Source organism: Pinus tabuliformis, chromosome 4_1, assembly GCF_031772625.1.
Source record: "Pinus tabuliformis cultivar Carrire ecotype Pingquan chromosome 4_1, CPIR1, whole genome shotgun sequence".
Taxonomy (NCBI): Eukaryota; Viridiplantae; Streptophyta; class Pinopsida; order Pinales; family Pinaceae; genus Pinus; species Pinus tabuliformis.
Window position 1 is genome coordinate 179,770,429 of NC_142303.1, and position 22,156 is coordinate 179,792,584.

General features: G+C 34.1%; 1 protein-coding gene across 1 annotated transcript; it reads right to left on the reverse strand.

Annotated features, from left to right (window-relative positions):
* Positions 1 to 12,512: 12,512 nt before the first annotated feature.
* Positions 12,513 to 17,998, reverse strand: LOC149174792 (cysteine-rich receptor-like protein kinase 43). Its single transcript, XM_089422693.1, has 3 exons — positions 17,772 to 17,998; positions 13,274 to 13,407; positions 12,513 to 13,043 (listed from the first exon to the last, which is right to left on the reverse strand). Exons 2-3 carry the CDS (start codon positions 13,352 to 13,354, stop codon positions 12,825 to 12,827), a joined length of 300 nt encoding a protein of 99 aa, XP_089278819.1. The 5' UTR covers positions 13,355 to 13,407; positions 17,772 to 17,998; the 3' UTR covers positions 12,513 to 12,824.
* Between the last annotated feature and the right edge of the window lie 4,158 nt (positions 17,999 to 22,156).

Here is a 22,156-nt window from a genome sequence, read left to right on the forward strand (position 1 = left end):
CATGTAATTTGAGATTGACTTATATTTTAATTTTACTAAGATGTTTGTATGCATTAGTGTTAGAAATATAATCCATTAAAATTATATATCCACTTAAAAAGATAATATCAAGAATTTCAAAGGGAATGGAAATTATGATTAAGATGAGACTTTAGAATGATAAAATGATATATTTATATATATAATATATTAATGATGATGTATCACAAACTTATTTAGTTTTTTCTATTAAAATATTATAGTATTATAAGAGTTAATGTTTTCTTCATAATATCAAAACCATGATTTATGATATTTTTTGAGCTTGAAATTTGATATTCTCCTCTATATGCTTAATGGTATTCTTTAATCAACTCTCTTTCTTATTTGGCCTAGGTGAGGCATCTGGACTAGTGATGGTCTTCTTTAATCAAATCTCTTTCTTATTTGGCCTAGGTGAGGCATCTAAACTGGCAATGGTCTTGTGAGTGAAGACTTTGGTCTCGTAAGTCTAGTTCATTACCTCCTTGGGTTAACAATGTAATCATATCTCGTTCTAATACCAAAAAAAAAAAAAACTCTCTCCTATTTGGAAAACCTTCTTATTAAACATCCATTTTTCCACATATTCTTTTCACTATTCCCATCCATACAAATTAATTTTATATCTATTTCATCTTATTTTCACCCATCTTTCAAGTTCCGCAATTAAATTTTGCTCATACAAACCAAACTTTGCTCAATCAAATTTATTCATAAGCCATACTCTCCAAATTCCAAATTGAGTCCCTAAGTTGGCAATGAATTGGCGGGACAAATTGCTCATGCAAACCAAACCTTGCTCGATCAAGTTTATTCATAAGCCATAATTTCCAAATTCCAATTTGAAACCCTAGTTTGCAATGAATTTGCGGGGCAAATGGAAGTGGAGATTTGAAGAATGAAAAAGTGGTCAAGCGAGTTAGGCTCTACATTTGGGCGTCCCTAAGTTTGCAACGAATTGGCAGGACAAATGGAAGTGGAGAGTTGAAGAATGAAAACGTGGTCAAGCGAGTTAGGCTTTAAAGATGGGTTGCCATACGTTAGATTTATGGCGTTGTTACCTTTTTAAATTTGCAGATTGGCATCATGCAAATTATGAACGATTCATCCCTTCATTTCCAGCTAAAATTCTATCTCAATGGATCGAAGAGCATGAACCTATGTGAAATGATCTAAAGTAGTTAAGGAATGTTTATTGTTTTGGTATGGGATACATTAATAATTTGATCAAATCATAAGTTATTGTTATAGTCTAGTATAACGGTCGTGATGTGTAAGTATGGTATGTTTTCATAAATAATAAAAAATAATTTTAGTTAATATTTATTTAAACATTAGTTTAAATTTTATTAGATTATTTTGAAGGTTTAGATTATATATAACTTTTTAATTTTATTAATGAATTAAGAAAATATAACTATGTATTATTATATATAATTTGAATGCATATATTATCTCATGTATTTATCATATATGTGAATTCGAATGAATCATAAATTTACTTTTAGCAATTGTTTTACCACATTAAAATTCCAAATTAAGTAAAATTTTAAATATTTGTACCCTTTACTAAAGTGAATATCATTTCTTAACTCAAAAGAAACACACAAAATCCAAAATCTTTTAATGTTTCTTTTAATTAAATATTTATAAAATGAATTTTTAAAAGGAAAAACAATATCGTATGGATATATTAAAATCTTTAAAGACATAAATATTTCTACATCAAATTTGCAATATTTGAAAATATTAATTTGATGTACTTTTATTATAAATTTTGTTATCATACGATGTAAAAAACATCATTAAATCTAATATTAATATATTAATATAATTAAATTTAATAACTTACTTTGGGTTAGTACAATATTAAATTTAATATAATATTGAATTTGTTATATTATAATATATCATGGTATATATTAACTATATAGATACATATGGAGGTAAGAATAAACACATAGAGTGATAGAGGGAGTGAAAAGGGAGAGATGGAGATAAAATGAAGGAGAAGGGAGAGGAGGAATGAAGAGACAGAGAAAGAGGGGAGTGAGAGAGGGAGACATAAAGATGGAAGGGGAAGAGAGGGGGAGATAGGAGAGAGGGTGGGAGATAGTGACAAGGTTGGGGAGAGAGAGAGAAAGAGAGAGAATGGGGGGGGTAGAGAGAGAAAGAGAGAGATGGGGGGAGAGAGAGGGAGGTAGGAGAGAAAAGGAGAGAGGGGAAGGACCAGAGAGAACAATTGAGAGAGGGGAGGAGATAAGGAGTGACAAAGAGAGAATTGGAGGGGGAGAGAGGTCATGAAGAAGAAAGACATAGAGAGAGAAAATTGGAGAGAGAAAGAGGGAGTGAAAAGGGAGAGATGGAGAGAGAGAGTGTATGTTTCAGGGTGAGATAGAAAGACAAATAAGGAGATATGGAAGGAAGGGGGGAGAGAAGGAGAGAGTGATATAGCTGGAGGGCGAAGAGAGAGAGGGGGTCAAGGGAAACATAGGGAGGCGGGAGAGAAAGGAAGAGAGAGAGGACGTGTGAGAGAGAAGGAGAGAGGGAGGTAACAAGAAAAACATAGAGAGAGAGAGAGCAGGAGGGAAGAGAGACAGAAGGGGGAAAGAGGAAGAGAAGGGGAAGAGAGAGGGAGAGGGAGAGGAATAGGGATGGAGAGATAGATATATATGGAGAAAGAGTGTGTATGTTTTGAGGATAATATAGAGAGAAAAAGGAGATGAAGAGAGAGATAGAGATATAGATGGGAGGCAGAGAGAGGGAACAAGAGAGAGGGAGGGAGGTAGAGATAGATAGATATGGAGAGAGAGAGAGCATGTGTGTTTAGGGGGGGTGAGATATAGAGACAAAGAAAGAGAGATGAAGGGATATATATATATATATATATATATATATATAGAGAGGGAGTAAGATATCTTGCACTACATGCATTGATTTCAATGTAGATGATTTCTAATCCTATTTGATTATTTGCACTAGATGCATATTTCAGTGTAGACGGTGATTTCTAATTATATTTGATTGTTTGCAATAGATGCATTGATTTCAGTGTAGATGGTGATTTCTAATCCTATTTGATTACTTTCTCTGTAATGTCCCTTTCTAAATTATTTTGGAACATGATATATTTCTACATTTTGGGGCCAATTTTGGAGGAGACGGGGCCCATTCAATTTTTTTAGGAGACTTAGGAGTTAGAAGTAAGTTATTTTGGTTTTGTTCACAGAAGGAAAATAAGCACTTCCTAAGTCAATAGTTCGAATTGCATGGGAGGGAAAATCGATGGGTTACTGACGGACCCACAAAGGAGGGAAAATGGAGGGAAAAGGTGACCCACTAAATATATATAAGGAAGGTAGCTCCCCTCATTTCATTCATCTTATTGGAGTATATTGATTTCTCTTTGGTTTCTCAAGCTGCTTAGCCAAGTCACTAGCTATTTGGCACAAGTTCTTCAGGCGAAGAGCTTACCCTTTCTTTGGGGGACTTCGAGTGCCACCCTAGGAAGGTTTTCTTCATTTCTTCAGGAGGAGGATCAAATTGTGATTCCCAGTAGTAGTATTCCCTTCCAGGTTGTGCGTATTACCAGGGGACACAGTGGAGAGGAGGCGGAGTTTATTGGTGGTGCTTAGTAGTGGAGATTTGATGTGAGATTTTTCGGAGAGGAGGCTAGGGAGGATTTTTAGCATATAGGAGATTTTGGGAGCTGATTGAGCTTTTGGCTTGGCAGTGTGACTTTCGCACTACCTAGGCCAATGCAGAAGCAGTGTGTGGGAACTCATTTGGTGGTTAAAGTATCAGTCCTTGAGGTTGAGCTTTATCGTGGAGGTTAGAGGAGATATTTGGAGTGGTCTTTTCTTCCATTTCAGAGCTTGGAGAAGAACTTTATGGTCATTCCTCGCAAGCCGTATTTCTGGAGTTGTTTGGAGGGTGTGGGCCATAGAAGAGGTCGAATTTGGGAGGTCAAAATCTGGCCAAACCATTTTTGGGTTTTTCGGGAATTTGCACAAGGATCGCAGATATAAAGTTTCAGAATTTCTGAGCAGTGGAAGTGGGTTTTATAGCCGTATCTTTGCTGCAGACAGTGCATAATTGTTGGGGATTGCACAGTACCTTTGGGGGTCGATTTTGGGAGGTCAAAATCAAGCCAAACCATTTCTGGTTTTTTGTGGGTTTCGGTCAAGGAGCTGGGGGTTGAATTTGTGGCATGTTCTGAGCAGCGGAAGTGGAGTTTCTTGCAGTTCCTTTCCAGCCAGTTGTGTAGTTTTCTAGGCATCGCAGAGCATTAGAGGAGCATACATTTTCTAGTACTTGATATCATTGTCTCATCACCTAGATTTTGTCATGCTTTCCATTGAGGCAAGCCCAAGTGCATCTATCTATACTATTGTATTACTCCATTGATTAATAAAATGGCTCAGCTAGTTCTACTTACAGAGTTTTTATGAGCATGTGTTGTTTGTTAAAAATTTTTGTGTTGAGAATTGTTTTTTCTTTATATATCACTATTTGTTTAAGTTTAGAACATTACATTCTCTCTCTCTCTCTCTCTCGCTATATATATATATATATATATTATTTTATGTTTTAAAAATATTTCTATAAATCTCATGGTAGATATTTTTCTAAGCCCATTGTTATAGTTTTTCTCTTTGTGGTTTCATAACAGACATAATTTTAGCCATTATTTTCAATTATAACAATGTTTCTTATAGCTTATGCATAAGTAGATGAATAACACATATACTATTATCAATTTAAAGGGAGTGAATAGGTAGGCATCAAAGGCAAAGGGATGTCTATTAATAATGAAGAAATTACCATACAAAAGTCACCACAAAAATCATACGAAGAATTCCCACAGAAAATTTGTTAAACATAATGAATATTATATGAACACAAGAAAAAATTACGAGTCACTTTAAACTCAAATTTGATGTCACTTTTCCAACCTTTGAACCTAATTAGGGTTAAAATTTTCTTTTGAATTGATAACTACAATCTATCTGAGCATAGCTTCAACAGTTCGTAGAGATGATCTAGCATGTGACCTTAAAAAAAGGGAAGGAGTGCTTTTAGTTTTTTCATTAAGTTGTTAGCTTAAATCTATTTGTTAATGAATTTTTTTAAGTTACCCATCATATTATAGATAATGGATGAATGCATGATCAATCGAATTTCATGATTTCATGACCAAGTATTGGTTAATCACTGTGCCACCCTAGTCTTAACTACTATATCAATTAAATATATATTTTGTTGTCTGTTTTACTCTTGGAAAAGTTTGCCCGACAATGGATATTGATTGCAATTTTGAATTTCCATTGACTTAACTCAACATGGGTTAATAATTTCATTTGGAAAACTCATGTTCAACTAGTTTGTTGGGAAAGCATGATAGTTTTTCTGCAAGATTTTCTCGGAATTCTATTTGTTTGTATTTTTTTGGCTAAATTATGTTCAGTGTGTTGACCATTGGACATTTTTGCTAATAAAAAATAATACTTTTAAATCCCTATCATAAATCCTAACCAATCAAATAAAGCATCTTTTGAGAGGGAAAATAATCTTTGAAAAAAAAAACATATTTTGCATATTCACGATTAAGAAATAAACCCACATCCTAGTGTTGGCTAGAATGTTATGTGGGCAAAGAGGAAGAAAGTGTTGGAGACCAAAGAGATTGAAGCATTGAAAAAGAGCTGGAAGTTATTTCTTCATCTGATGGGGAAGGATTTTCTTCTCGTGAAACATATGACACCCATAGGTCCCTACAAAAATGAAGGATTAGCCTCTTAAAATTCAAGGATGAGGAGTGGCATTTAAAAATCAAAGAAATTTGGTTAAAAAGTGGTGATTAGAATACATAGTCTTTTTAGGATTTTGAAAACGGAAGAAAAGTTATGAATACTATTTGGTTCCTTTAGGATGATCAAGGATCTCAGATCTCTTCTTTCAACGGTCTGGAAAACTTGGAAAAATATTTTTTTGAAGGTCAATATAAATCCCCTCAGGTATCCTCAATAGTTGAAATAATTCAAATTGTCCAGCCCTTCCCAAGAATGGTTTATGAGAAGAAATGCAGGGATTTAATGGAGGAAGTATCATTGGAGGAGATTAAATTGATGCTACATAGTTTTCAAAGAGACAAAAGTCTCCGGTCGGATGGTTTGAGTGTATAATTCCTTTAGAGTATTTTGATATTTTCGGTCTAGATCTAATTGTTGTTATTGAGAATCGAGAAAGGAGGAATAGATTTATCCTACTTTCAACTCTATGTTTATGGATCTCATCCCGAAATCGAGTCGTCGTCTCTTGTTCTCTGACTTCCAACCTATTTCCATTTGTAATGCTATATACAAATTTATTGCAAAGATAGTCACTTTCAAACTTAAGCCTATTCTCTGGAGATACATTTCCCTTGAAAATTATCGTGCACTAAAAATTTCTTATGAAAACCACCTTTATAAAGAGAAAACCCATCTCCTTAATGTTTTTTTAATAATGGGTATAGTAGGCATGAGGGTCTTAAAGATTTCCTTAGAGATAGCAAAGGTCGGTCCTAAGGTTAAGAAAGACCCTAAAGATCAGATCTTTGGGATGCATCTCCCTTTCATCCAAGGGACCACCTGCACGATTGCGATAATCCTAAGGAAGCATAATGTTCCCTCAACCTTTAGATCCCTTAACACAATTCATAGCTCCTTAAAATTTGTAAAAGACCCAGTAGACGCCAACGATATGAAAGGTCTTTATGTTATCCCATGTTCTTGTGGGACCCCCTATGTTGGTGAAACTCGGTGCTCTATTGGTCAGAGGATTCGTGAGCATGCAGCCAACATCAAACATGGGAGGACCTGCTCTTCAGCTTTGACGGAACATGCGGAGAAGACAAAGCATCATATATGCATTGAGGAGGCCTGGGTTATTGTAAGGATTGCTCCTTTTCATCATCGTAAGTTTAGGGAGGCCATAGAAATTGAGAGGAGGCCTAGTAATCTTAACAGGGATGACAACTGGAAAATTAGAAGTTGTTGGATCCCTGCCCTTTCCTCTTAGCCCCCTTGTTTTCTTTATCAATTCCTTTGATTTTATCTATTTCTTTTTTAGTTTTAATTTTATTCCCTTGACTCATTAAATGTTTTAATTTTTTCAATATTGGTCTCTTTTGATTCCCGCTAGGGTTTGTTGCTTCCTCTTTATTCCCTTTTCTATTTATTTGTTGTTCCCTTTTTCTTTTTGTTATTTAATACAATTGATTTATATTTAAACATCGTATTTGGTAATATATTTTAGGGATTCATATTACTTAAACTTTGTAATAAAAATGAATTTTCAGCTTTATTTTTAATATTTTCTATACTTGATCCTAATAAATTATCCTAAACCTCTCAGTACCAATTGGGTAATTATTCTCTTCATAATTCCAATAATAATATTAATATATGTATACATGTATTTTAGTTGGTTACATTTTCAAATTAAAAAGAAAATGATTTGTCCCTCAAATTATAAATTGGGTATAATTCTTTTCGTTTTTCCAAAAGTTAGATATATATAAATTATATTATTGTATATATTTTTAGTTATTTATTTAAATTAAAGTAAATATTTTTCCCTTAATTTTTGGTCTAGTTAGAAGTGTTTCTTTTAGTCAAAAGTAATTGTTTCTTTCTTGCCATGATCTAATTCTTCATCTTGTCCTAACGATGAACCATTCAAAAAATGAATTTTGATGTAATTACCACCGAAAACATGTCCCAAAAAGTTGATATGGATCAAAGAAGCCTAAATTCAATAATTTCCTTTCCTTGAAAGTAAACAAATTCTTCATGAGGCCATCCTTGCACAACATCAAAAATTAAAATTTGAAAGGGGTTTTATTAAAGTCAATTTATCAAAAGCCTATAATTGAGTAAACTAGATTTACGTCATACTCTTGCTTACTCATCTAGGTTTTTTCCTTGATTTGATTAATTTGGTTATGTCATGTATTGAGTAGGTTTCTTTTGCTATGTTGATCAATGCTTCGGCTTCTCCCTTCTTCAATGCTCAGCGAGGCCTGCAACAAAGCTACCCCTTATCTCCTCTTCCTTTTTTACTAGTGCTGGAGGGTCTAAGTCAACTTCTCAATGGTGCAAAGAGACGAGAGGCTTTCCATGGTGTTCTTATTGCCCATAACTTAGCTATACTAAGCTGCTATTTGCGGATGATAACCTTATTTTTTGTGATGGTGATGTCTGGGATACATCGATGTTAGTGTATCTATTGTCTATTCAAGCATGCTATAGGCATGTCTATAAATGCCTAAAAAATACTCAATTTCACATCACAATCTTTTTGAGATGGAGATATGTCACATGTTCTGGTTTCTTCCGTACTTTTATGGGCCCATGGAGCAAGGCTTAAAATGTTTGGTTTTTTTTGTTGAAACGCAATGGTTATTGTAAAGAATATTGGGCCTTGTTGGTTGCTAACATGGATAACCTATTGAATCGATGGAGTCACAGATGGCTATCACGGGTAGGTCGCCTGGTGCTTAATAAATCAACGCTAGAGGCCATTTTGTTTTACTGGGCCTCCTTAGCTTCGATCCCAAAGTGAATTCTAGAAAAAAATCAGGAGATTCTTCTCTTCTCTTCTCTGGTCTCGGAAAAATGAAAAAGGGATCTTGTTTGGGGACAAATGGGACCTCATCCTGAATCCAAAAGCCTTAGGTAGTTGGGTTCTAAAAAAATTATTTCAATTTTCAAAGTGTGGTTGGAGGTTGATCTTTATACATAGTCTATGGACTTTGGTGGTCAAGCAGAAATATATTGTTCCTTTCCATCTTCAATCAAAAACATATTTGTTCCTTTTTGTCTTGATGATTGGATTAAGAGGTTGGACAAACCAAGATCAAATATTTCCATTATTTTGCGTGTTATCCTTAAACATTTTGATATTATTGGTAATGGGCTTGCTTAGAGGATTGGTTGGTGATATTTTTATGTAGCTTAGTTACTTGGTAAAATATTTATACCTTATGAAAGTACACTATTTTGCAGCTATTCACATTTTGGCAGCGGTTTGATTTTCTTTATAAATACACTCCTCAAAAATATATACAAAATGTACTTTTCATCACTTAATTATAAATGAAATTATGTTAAAATAAGATAATTACTCTTGCATGAGGAGTTAGATAAAAATGGAGAATCAGTTAACTGAGTAATTGTATGATTGAGTTTTTGAGTGTTGAGTCAAGTGAGTTAAGTGAATTGTGTCTTGTCTTCTCTGCCTTTCCGACGAATTGGTATTAGAGCAAAGAAAAACACATTAGCAGCAATCTTTGTGAGAGGATAAATATATTGTTTCTCGTAGTGGTTGAGCATTAACGTATTACAATTATACGCAGAGCGTTATAACAGCGTTAGGCTTCGCAAGCATTCGGAGCTGCCGTGAGGAGCGTTAGCACGCATACAACGTGAACCATTCGTTGACGTTTCAAAGGAGTTTTGGTAGTATTCAAAGGCGTATTTTTTCACGTGGAGTACGTTTGTCATATTCACGTGGGTTGTTCCTCTTTGGAAACGAAAAGTTACAGGCGGTTTACGCTATTCATAAAAATTTTATGAGATTAACATGAATATTTACTGTGATTGTTTTATGAGGTTTACGTAATTCGTTTAAATTTATATAGGGTGTGGTAAAATAAAAAAGGATTTTTCAAAAAAAAATTATGAAAGGGTTTATTATAAAGTTTTTTTTATATAAAAGGAAAAACACTTAGGGTTTTATTGAAAGAAGTATTATTTTTTTGAAAAAGGATTTTACAAAGGAGAGATTTAGGTTTTTTTTTAAAAAAGAAATTTTTGGAGAAAGATGGCTTTCTCAAATTTGCAGCACCAGTTCCCACCATTTACAGGGAAAGATTATGATGTGTGGGCCATTAAGATGGCGACCACGTTGCAGGCACATGATGTTTGGGATTATGTGAAGTTTGGGTTTTCAGAACCTATAAACGAAGAAGAAGAATAAGTTATCACTAATGCAGAGAGGGAACAATGGAAGAAAGACAAGAAGAAGAATGTCATGCATTACAACTTATTCAACTGGGAGTGGACATAGTAGTGTTCCAGAAGATTATGACCACGTCTTTAGCAAAAGTAGCATGGGATACTTTGGTGACAAACTATAAAGGTATGGCCAAAGTCAATATTGTTAAGTTGCAGAATACTAGGAGAGATTTTGAAAGTCTGCAGATGAAGGAGACAAAGGACATCGATTCTTTCATGAATCGGGTCATAACTATTGTAAATCAGTTAAAGATTTATGGTGAAGATATAAAAGATCAAAGAGTGGTTGAGAAGGTCCTCCGATCTTTGTCTACCAAATTTGATGTTGTGGTAGCAACCATAGAAGAAGCCAAGGATTTGGCATCATTGACAGTTGATGAACTTATGGGATCACTTCTATCGCATGAGGCAAGGATAGACATAAATAAGGATTCCATTTTAGAGGCAGCTTTCAAAAGTCAGGTTTCTATTTCAAGAGACAGAGGTCGAGGCAAAAGTAGAATGAGAGGTAGAGGACGAAGCTGAAGACATGGTGGTCAGAGAGATGACTGAGAAGATCATGAACATGTAAATGGAAGCAACTAAATTTGGTCATTTTGCTCGTGATTGCAGGAAGAAAATAGTTGATCAAGCGAACCAGAGAGCTAATGTCACTACAAAGAGTACTAACTCTATGTTCCTAGCTTGCCATACCATGCATGAACCTTCTACTAGTGTGTGGTTGTTAGACAGTGGTTGCAGTAACCACATGACAGGCAAAAAGGATTTGGTTGCAAATTTCTATCAATCTGTGAAAACAGAGGTAAAGTTGGGGACTAACAAGATTGTGGAAGTAGATGGCAAAGGAGTGGTCAACATTCTGACCAAGCAGGGGGAGTCGAAGACAATCTCAGAGGTATATTATGTTCCTAGTCTCAAACATAATTCATTAATTTTTGGTCAATTGACATAGAAAGGATACAGAGTTACCTTTCATGGTTAAGAAGTTGTTATATATAACAAGCCCCCAAGCAAGCAATTGATAGCAAAGGTGTAGATGACGAGGAACAAACTCTTTCCTCTCACTTTGAATTACAGTGGTCAGGTGAGTTCTTTTACAGTTGCATGTTCTGATGATTATTGGTTATGGCATTTTCGATTTGGACACTTACACTTTTCTGGTTTAAGATCGTTGCAGCAGAAACAGATGGTCAGAGGATTACCTCCCATCAAAGAGCCTGCTAGTACTTGTGAGTGTTGCATCTTGGGAAAACAACACCATGAAATTTTTTCAAAGGAAGTTGCATATAGAGCAAAGCAAGCTCTTGAGCTAGTGTATACAGACTTGTGTGGACCTATGAGGACACAGTCGATTGGTGGAAGTTACTACTTCATCACTTTCATTGATGACTACAACAGAAGGACTTAGGTTTACTTTTTGAAGTAGAAGTCTGAAACTTTTGCAAAGTTCAAATAATTCAAAGCCTTAGCAAAGAATCAAAGTGATCGATAGATAGTGGTGGACAATATGACTCAAAGGTATTCCATGATCACTGCAAACAACATGGGATCAGAAGACAGTTTACAACTAGGTACACACCGCAGCAGAATGGTGTAGCAGAGAGAAAGAACAGGACTCTTATGAACATGGTAAGAAGCATGTTGAAAGGTAGAAACTTGTCTAATGAGTATTGGGCAGAAGTAGTTGCATGTGCTATTTATGTTATCAACAGATCTCCTACAAAGAGTGTGATGAACAAAGTACTAGAACAAGCATGGTCAGGTATGTATTGTAGCGTATCTCATCTCAAAGTATTTGGATGTGTAGCTTATGTACATGTGCCTAAGGAGCGAAGAGGCAAACTGGATGATAAAAGTGAAAAATGCATAATCATTGGTTATAGTGAGCAATCAAAAGCTTACAAATTGTATAACCCTGTCTCAAAAAAGTCCATAATTAGCAGAGATGTTTTGTTCAAGGAATAAGAGTCATAGAATGGAATTGTAAACAAAACAGTTGATGCACAAGTGCCACTGATGGACGAAGATGATGTAGCAGAAACGGAGCAGCAAGAATCATAGGTGAAGACACCAAACAGAGACACACCAACAAGGACTCCAAGATTTTCATAGAAGCATGGATCCTCAAGCAGATCAACAGATCAAGATTCTCCTAGCAATCAAATTCAAATTTTACATTGTTGTCATTCCAACCTTCTTCGTTTGAAGAAGCAATCAAAGATGAAAATTGGGTGCAAGCCATGGATGAAGAAATTGAAGCTATTGAAAAGAATGACACATGGGATTTGGTTGATTTACCAAAGGACAAAAATATCATTGGTGTGAAGTAGGTGTACAACATTGTGAATCCTCTTGAAATAAATCAGCATGAGTAAAGCATATGCATTGGCAGTGTATGAGAGCGATGTTGTATTGAAATCTTACTAAGTCCTAGCAACAACTCTTGCGCTGATGTGAGTTTCATCTTCAGGGAAAAGTCTTGCTAAGCCGAAATCTGCTATCTTTGGATTCAGTTGCTCGTCCAACAACACATTACTTGCTTTAATGTCCCGATGAATAATCCGTAGCGGAGAATCCTGGTGAAGATAGAGAAGCCCACGAGCTACTCCCATTATGATGTTGTAACGCTTCGGCCAATCAAGCATTTTGCGTTTGTTTGGATCTGTATCTGTGAATGGGATTAAATATAAGTGTTCTTTGAACATTAATGTTTGGTATGTATTTTAAAAAATAAAATGGAAGTCACTTACCCAATATGATTGTATCAAGGCTCTTATTGGGTAAGTACTCATAAACTAGGAACCTTTCGGATCCCTTTGCGCAACATCCTAATAGATTCACAAGATTTCTATGTTGAATTTTGGCGACAAGTTTAACTTCATTGAGAAATTCTTTCCTCCCTTGCATAGATTTTAAAGACAATTTTTTTACAGCTATTTCTTTTCCATCCTGAGTAGTTCCCTGAACGGTTCAAACAAGAAAAAAATTCCGTATGAAACTTTTGTAAAGCATTTTAACTTAATTGCCTGCGTGCAATATATTTGTTTTCAGGCTAGGAATTTGCATCCAACGGTGCTTAGTGTGATGAGAGCACTCCATATTCATTATAATTTAAAACTGTAAACACCCCATATTCATTATAATTTAAAACTGTAAAAATGACAAGTGGTAGCTTTCTTAGCCTATGTTACCTTATATACAGGACCAAAACCTCCCTCTTCGAGCTTGTTACCATCATCAAAGTTTTTAGTAGCAGCTATCAATGTTTCCATTGTAAATACTATGAGTCGATCACGATTGATTAGTGTGCTTTCCTCCTCATCTTCTATATAATGAAAATACAGAGTTATGTTAGAAAATATAAATATAAAAATTTAATGAAAATACAGAGTTAGGTTAGAAAATATAAAAATAAAATAAAATTGTATAATTTGTTACCATTGAAGGAGATATATAACGAGCTTTGCCATGACAACCGTCAGAAAACATAATAATCAAAACAAAAATTGTAATATAGAGCGGTATTAATACAAAATATATAATAAGTGTAGGTTTAAATTTATCAAATTTGAGAAATATTAAAAAATTTATCTAAAATGTGGGTTAAAAAAATTAAATATTTTATAAAATTTAAGCAAATCTAATGGACCTCGATGACTTGGGACTTTTATTTAGTACTTTTCTTTTTTTTAATTCAAAAAAATAAATATTTACGGGAGAGAGGGAAGCCGCAGAACTGAGAATATTTTGGGAAAATAGATTTAGGTAAATCAATTCTGAGAAGTATTAAATGTTTGGAAACTAAATTGAGTTTGGAATAATCCTACTACAGCGTTTATTCTTGATAAACAGAGCTTAGAGAAATCGCAAAATTTTAATTTTTTTAGTATTTTAATGAGCATCATTCAAATCTGCGGGCATCTTAATTTGACAACTGTAACTTATTTTTCATTAAAATCCCCTGGGCGCCTTAAATTTGGCAACATAATAAAGGTAATCTATTTTTTTTTTTTATTCCGATCATATTATCATTAAAATAAGTGGGCATCTTAAATTCTAACTTGACAAACTTAACTTAGTTTATTTTTAATTCCCACACGATTTAACCAAAAATCTACCCAAAAGACCAACCTTTTCCGAGATAAAATGTCCGCTATTTAAACTACGCTTTAAAACGGTCCCCCGGAGGTTATTCCATAACAGTGACGGATATCTTATTTAATTGACCGCGTTGTCTTGACATTGCAGAACTCTGTTTTGGCCTGTTTGTCAATATATGTAGAGTGTATGTATTGTAAGATTTCCGAAGATATTCGCATGTGGAGCCAAGGCGATGGCGAGATAATTGCAGAACAAAACAGGGCATTTCACTGTTTGTTAGAAAACAGAGTTGAACGGGGGATTTTGATGTAGTTGGAAAGGAGTTGAACAAGGGATTTTTAAGATGCAGTTAAAAACGAGCTGCAGCTCTGGTTTTGTTAAATGTTTTCTCTCTGAAATTGATGAATGCATGTTTATTTTAATTTTTTTTATATTTATCTCACAAATTTTAATATAACTAGATTTTTCTGCTAAAATTTCAAACCAAAAACCTTTACATCACACAATACATTAACTAAACCGCCTAAACAACCTGTTACTCTACACCTCCTCTGCTAATTCCAATAAAATTTAATTTAATTTTCCGAAACAACCTGTTACTCTACACCTCCTCTGCTAATTCCAATAAAATTTAATTTAATTTTCCGATTTGGAGAATAATTATCCTATATTATTTAGAAAAACAAAACCATCCACACCTGTGCATTCAAATTTGAAAACTCTATCAAACAACGAATTTAGCTGTCTCACAGGAGGATATTACTAAGCAGGCTATAGGCTTCTTCAAAAAACAATACGGCAGAAATGGTGTGATTGCCTTCAACGACATAAGATGGGGCATAGATTTGATGCCAGAGATGTTTGACCAAGCCAAAAATGAAGCCCTGTTCTGCCCAGTTTCTGAAAAAGAACTCCTTGAGGTTATGAAATCATTCAAGAAGGATAAATCTCCTGGCCCCGATGGATGGTCAATTGACTTCTTCATTCGTTTTTTTGACCTATTAAAAAAGGACCTGCTCAGCATGGTGGAAGCATCCAGACTTTCGGGCAGTATTCATCCGCACACCTCATCCACTTACGTTGCTCTTATTCCTAAGAAGGAAGAGCCTGAATCTTTTATGGACTTTAGGCCCATATCTCTTTGCAACATAACTTTCAAGATTATTTCTAAGATTATTGCAGAGAGAATTAAAGGGACTCTGGCATCTTCTCTCTCTCCAAACCAACATGCTTTCTTAAAGGGCCGTAATATTCTTGATGCAGTTGCCAGTACACAAGAATGCATTCACTCTATGTCTGTGCACAAAACAAATGCAGCTATCATGAAAATTGACCTTCAGAGAGCATACGATGTTCTGGATTGGGGATATCTGCAAAGTCTCCTTGCAAAAATCGGCTTAGAGCAGGGCCCGATTCGATGGATTATGGCCTGTTTTGAAAATGTAAACTATGTTGTTTTGGTTAACAGTTTTCCCTCTCCTTTCTTTCAGGCGGAAAGGGGCCTGCGATAAGGATGCCCATTGTCGCCTCTTCTTTTCATCTTAGCTATTAATCCTCTGAGCTTGCATATCAACCGCGCAGTGGAGGCAAATGATTATGTTCCGATCAGAATCTGCAAGCATATACATATATCTCATAACCTCTTCGTAGATGATGTTCTGCTTTTCGCTATGCTCTCTAAAGTCTCTTGGATTTGCATCAAGTCTATTCTTGACCGGTTTCAAAAGGCCTCTGGGCTTGCTATCAACAAGTCAAAATCGGTCCTCTTTCACAATGAAACAGATGAGGCCTTCATAATTTGGATTTGCCAGCTCTTTGGGATTATCTCCAGGCCGTTGTCCGATGGAATCAAGTATCTGGGTTTTCGCCTTAAACCAAATGCATATTCAAAGGATGATTGGAGGTGGCTTATTGATCATTTCATAGCAAGATATCGTTATGGGAATTCAGATCCTTATCTCTGGGTGGAAGGGTCGTTCTTGCCCAATCAGTTTTGATGCAGCTGTCGGTCTACTGGGCCCACCTCTTTCTTCTTCCGGCCAGCATTATTCACGCCATGAACAAAATCTCTGCCAATTTTATTTTGGGGGCAAAAGCGGAAAGAGGCAATTCCATCTTTCAAAACTGGACTTCTTATCTCTGCCAAAAAAATTGGGTGGTTGGGGTCTGAAGGATATAAGGATTTTTGGAAAAGCCCTTCTCTGCAAATCCTTATGGAGAGGCATTTTTAACACAAATCCATGGAGTGCAATTATCCGCCAAAAATATCAAAAAGGTAGAAGCTTGGAGTTCTGGTTCAGGTTTGGCTCTCTTGGTATCAAACAGGGGTCTGCTATCTGGCTGAGTTTCAGGAGAATTGAGCAGTACTTTCTTGACAACCTTAAATGGAGAATTTTTTCTGGTAGGAAGATCTTCATTGGTCTTGACTCTTTTGTTGGTTTCAATGGAAATCTTCAGGTTCCAGATCCTCTTCTTTTTCACCTCCACAGGTCTGGTATTTTCACTTGGAACAGAATTATTGATAGATGGAGAGGACCCTATCCTATGCTCAAGAATGCTGCTGATCTTGGTATCTCTCAGGCATTGTCTTCCCTCTGGGAAAACCTCAAATTATCCATTGATCAAGCAAGTCTGAAGCAGACCGGGATTGATGACCATCTGGTATGGTCGTTATCTCTCTCAAACACTCAAGCTACTGTCAAGGTCATCTACTTGGATCTCATTTCAAAGAAAATTATGCCGGCTAGAAAGATTTTCCCAGTGTTATGGTGGAAGCTCGCCTGCCCCCTCAAAGTGATCATTTTCTCTTGGCTTGTCTTTTACAACAAGAATTTATCTTGGGAAAATTTGAGGAAGCGATCCTGGCAGGGCCCTAGCAGATGCGTGTTTTGCAAAATGGAGGAGGAAACGAATCTCCATATGTTCTTCAATTGCATGGTCTCTCTACAAATCTGGTATGATCTCGCTTCGTTTTTTTCCTTTCAGCGCCCTAACTTCTCTTCTGTTGATGCAGCCTTTGCCTGGTGGGGAGGACAGGGTGCTAACAAACGTCCAATCCTCCCCACAACAATCTGGTGCCTCTGCCTTTGCCTGGTGGGGAGGACAGGGTGCTAACAAACGTCCAATCCTCCCCACAACAATCTGGTGCCTCTGGAAACGGAGAAATTTAAAAATTTTTGAGGACTCAAACATTTCCGCCAAAGATGTGCTGTCTTCTGTCTCGGCACTCTATCCTCCTTTCTCATGACTGCTGCACGTCTGAAGGGTATAGAGTTTTCATTTTTGATTCTGAAGGTTGTAATCAGATGTGCTGTGGGTTTCTTCTCCTATTCCTGATGCACAATGAGTCAATAGTGGTGATGACCTTTTCCTCAAAGTTTTTCAATATGTTTCTATGTGATGCTACAGCTATGATGTTATGCTGTTTTCTCCTAAAACAATGGCTCTCTCTGTCGCGGTCTTGTTTTCTTAAGACCCATCAGAATTATGATGTTTATATTTCTTTAATATAAATATAATGCTTTTCTTTCTGAAAAAAAAACGATTTTAGATGGGTGTGTGATAGTTTCAATAACATGCAATACCTACCTTGGTATCGCCTTCGAAATTGAGCGGACTTCAGTCTTCTCCCAGTTTGGAACGCGCATACGATTAACACCGGAACCAGGCCACCCACAATACCTAAGATTATGTGGGTTCTTTTCTGTGAATACTTGATCTGTGTATGATTAGCTGAACCTTCCACGGGGACTCCTCGAAGCACGGACGAATTATAGAAGGGATATATTTCATAACGAAGTATGCAGCTTCGGCTCCAATACTGAACTCCGGTAGTGGGATTAGATGTGAATATTTTATTGATTGAGTAGGATAGACATGTATTGCAGTCGTCAGTAGTTAAATCTCTGGTGCACTGGACCAGACCGTAAATCGTTTCGTGTCATTTGCTGCTTCCCCTGACAATTTTGTTTAAGAGATTCTTGGCAGACGCTTGAAAGTCAGTCGGCATAAAGACACCCGTGTCCCCGCCAAATCCCTCCAGGTAATTACCGCCCCCATTTGTGTCCATTATTCTGCTCAGACCAAACACTTATATATATAGTAATAAAATATAAAACACTTAAATATATATAAAAATAATAAACATATATATTAAAGTGTATACAGTTTAATATAAATAATATTAGTTAATCATATTTCTTATTTTTTATTGATAACATTCAACGATACAATATTATTAGTTGTTTTATTTTTTAGATGAAATCTTCATTTTTATTGTTTTTTGGTTAATTAAATTATGTTTAAACTTAATTCAATTACTAACATTATATCGTCTTTATTTAATTTTGAAGTGATTTGATATAATTTCTTAGTTTCTTAGAATTTTAAGTTTTTTAAGATAAAAAGTAATTTGAATATTAAAACTTAATATATTAATAAAAACTTTTAATGTTGTCATAAGTAATTAAATTTTATTTAAATAAAACCTTTTTTTACCATTCTTCACTTGAAATTTTCAGAAACGCGTGTAACTTCTTAGTTAGTCTATGAATGGCCTTTCTCACCAAGAGCTTTTTATGTGAATCGCAGCCTGTCCCAATCTGATTTTATGAGGATGTATGTATTGCATGGGATGTATATTCACGTTATCCTTTAGTGTTTTCTTTGATGTACAAACTTCCTTGACCCAGATTTTGATTCTGTATCATACCCCACATACTATAGCTGGCACTCAAAATAAAACAAGAATCATAATTTGAGTCCATTTTGTCGTATATTGAGATTGGACAGCTGGCATGGATAGAAACAAGAATGATAATTTGAGTCATTTTCGAAAAATAGATTTTGTGTGTAGTGTTCATGCCTATGAATGACAATTTGAATAATTTTTTAAAACTAGGTTGCTTGTGATGCGTTAATGCTTATTCAATTTTATATTTATAGTTATAAATTTTGTGTGTTCAATGAAAATATCCAAAGTGGGTTATTAACTTTATTACCAACTCAAATTTGCAAAGATATTCATAGTGAATGGATGAAGGAAATATATGGATTCCCTAACGAAAACGCATGACCTTTTGCCACGTATGTTTGCCTTCACTTTTTGGGTGCGATTGACAGCTGGCCTTCGCTTCGATTTTGATTTCGTGAAAATATGGATTGGGCGGGATATATTTTTTTACAAAATACAAATAATATGAATCCAAGTTTTATCATTAATTTTAGTATTTGGAGTTTTGGTGTTTGGAATTGATTTGTAAGTAATTTTATTAGTGTTTAAATTTTTGGAGGTGTAACTCATATGCCAGTTGTGTAGAAAGATACAAGCAATATAAATGCAAGTCTCGTCACCAATTCCGGTCTTGGAGTTTTGGTGTTTGGAATCGATTTGGAAGTAGTCCCACTAGTATTCAAATCTCTAGAGGCTTAACCCATATGTTCGTAGTGTAGAAAAATACAAGCAATATGAATGCAAGTCCCATCACCAAAAATCTACGAACATATTAGTATAACTTTTTTTTTTATAAATCCATATATAATTATATTAGGAAATGTTATAAGGTAAATATATTATACATAATACTATTTGAGAATTTCTATAATATTTCTATAATTGTATTTACTATTAAGTAAATATGAAAAGGTCAATATAGAGATTTAGATATGCAATCTAATTAATATTTGAAATTCTGTTTATTTGAGAAACATAGAGATTTAGATATGCAATCTAATTAATATTTGAAATTCTATTTATTTGAGAATTTGTAATAATATTTTTATGATTGTATTAAGTAATATAAAAAGGTAAATATAGATTTTAATATGTAATCTAGTTAATATTTGAAATTCTATTCATTAATGTAGAAAAATAACTATAATATGTTAACATCTTTCATTTATGTCCATAAAATAAAAAAATTGAATTAAAAAATAGATTAATCTACCCATTTATGAAGCAACTTAATCATTAAATAAGAATTTTCACCAAATTATAAATTTTAATTGTTTAAAACATGTTTTTAAATGTATAAATGGATTCAACTTCCAAAAAAAACGTTAGAGTAGATTTACGTAGATTGCATAGTTGAAACTTAAGATTCCAAGAAATTTTTGGTCAAATTATAAATTTTAGTTGTTTAAAACATGTTTTAAAATGTATAAATAGATTTAATCCCCTGAAAAACCTTATAGTAGATTTACCAAGATTGCATAGCTAAAACTTAAGAGTCCAAAAAATCCCTACCAAATTTCAGAAAAATTTAACCAAAAAAAATCTCAAGAAAAAAAATAAAAACTTCTAAAAAATTATACTAATAGAAAAATAATTACCGTGAAAACTGAACTTTGGTTTTGATTTTGTGAAATTATATGCCGTATTTTAAATTTGTGTGCCAACATTATGTTTTTCTTTCTAAAACATGTACTTTGTGATTGACTTTTATTTTAATATTACTAAGATGTATGTATGTATTAATGTTAAAAATATAATCCATTAAAATTATGATATCCACTTGAAAATATAATATCAAGAATTACAAAGGGACTAGAAATTATGATTAGGACGACGAATTCAAGAGACTTTGGGATAATAGAATGATGTATTATAATATATGTATCATATATTAATGATAATGTATCACAAACTTATTTAGATTCCTCTATTATAGAATGAACATCTTCTTCATAATATCAAACCGTGATTTTTTTAGCTTAAATTTTGATATTTTCTTCTTTAATGATATTTTTTAATCAATTTTTTTTATCTGGCTTAGGTGAGGTATCTCAATTAGTAATGGTTATATGAGTGAAGACTTTGGTCCTGTACGTTTTGGTTCAATTTCTCCTTGGATGCACAATGTAATTATATCTGATTCTAATACAAAAAACACTCTCTCCTATTTAGAAAACCCTTTTGTTATATATCCATTTTTCCACATGTTCTTTTCATTATTCCAATACTATACACATTTATTTTATGTTTTTTTCTTATTTTCACTTATCTTTCTAATTCCACCATTAAATTTTGCTCTTATAAACCAAACCGAACCAAACCAAACCTTGCTGAATCAAATTTATTGGTCAGCCATACTCTCTAAATTCCAAATGGAATCCCCAAGTTTGCAATGAATGGAAGGACAAATTGCTCATGCAAGCCAAACCTTTCTCAATCAAGTTTATTCATAAGCCATAATCTCCAAATTCCAAATTGAATCCCCAAGTTTGCAATGAATTGGCAGGACAAATGGAAGTGGAGAGTTGAAGAATTAAAACGTGGTCAAGCGAGTTAGGCTTTACGTATGGGCTAGTTAGGCTTTGAAGATGAGTTGCCATACGTTAGATTTATGGCGTTGTTACCTTTTTAAATTTGCAGATTGGCATCACGCAGATTATGAACAATTCATCCCTTCATTTCCAGCTAAAATTGGATCTCAATGGATTGAAGAGCATGAACTTATGTGAAATGATCTAGAGTTCAGGTATGTTTGTTTTGGTTTTGGGTGTATTAATAATTTGGTGAAATCATAAGTATGCTATGTCTTTAAAAATAATAAAAAATAATTTTGGTTAATATCCACCAAAACATTAATTTAATCTTAAATTATATATAACTTGAATGTTTAGATTATATATAACTTTTTAATCTTGTTAATGAATTAAGAAAATATAACGATGTATTATTATATATAATTTGAATGGATAAATTATCTTATGTGTTTATCATATATGTGAATTTGAATGGATCATAAATTTACTTTAACAAAAAATTTACCGCATTAAAATTTCAAATTAAATAAAATTTTAAACATATATACTCTTTACTAAAGTGAATATGATTTCTTAACTTGAATGGAAAACCTTAACTCAATAAAGAATCCACAACCCTACTCCAAAATCTTTTAATGTTTCTTTTAATTAAATATTTATAAAATGAATCTTTAAAAGGAAAGACAATATCATATGGATACATTAAG

Coding starts and splice junctions, on each gene's coding strand:
- LOC149174792 (XM_089422693.1), bottom strand. CDS start 13,354: ATGGAAACATTGATAGCTGCTACTAAAAACTTTGATGATGGTAACAAG. Junction 13,044..13,273: donor GTTTTGGTCCTGTATATAAG/GTAACATAGGCT, acceptor TGAACCGTTCAG/GGAACTACTCAGGATGGAAA.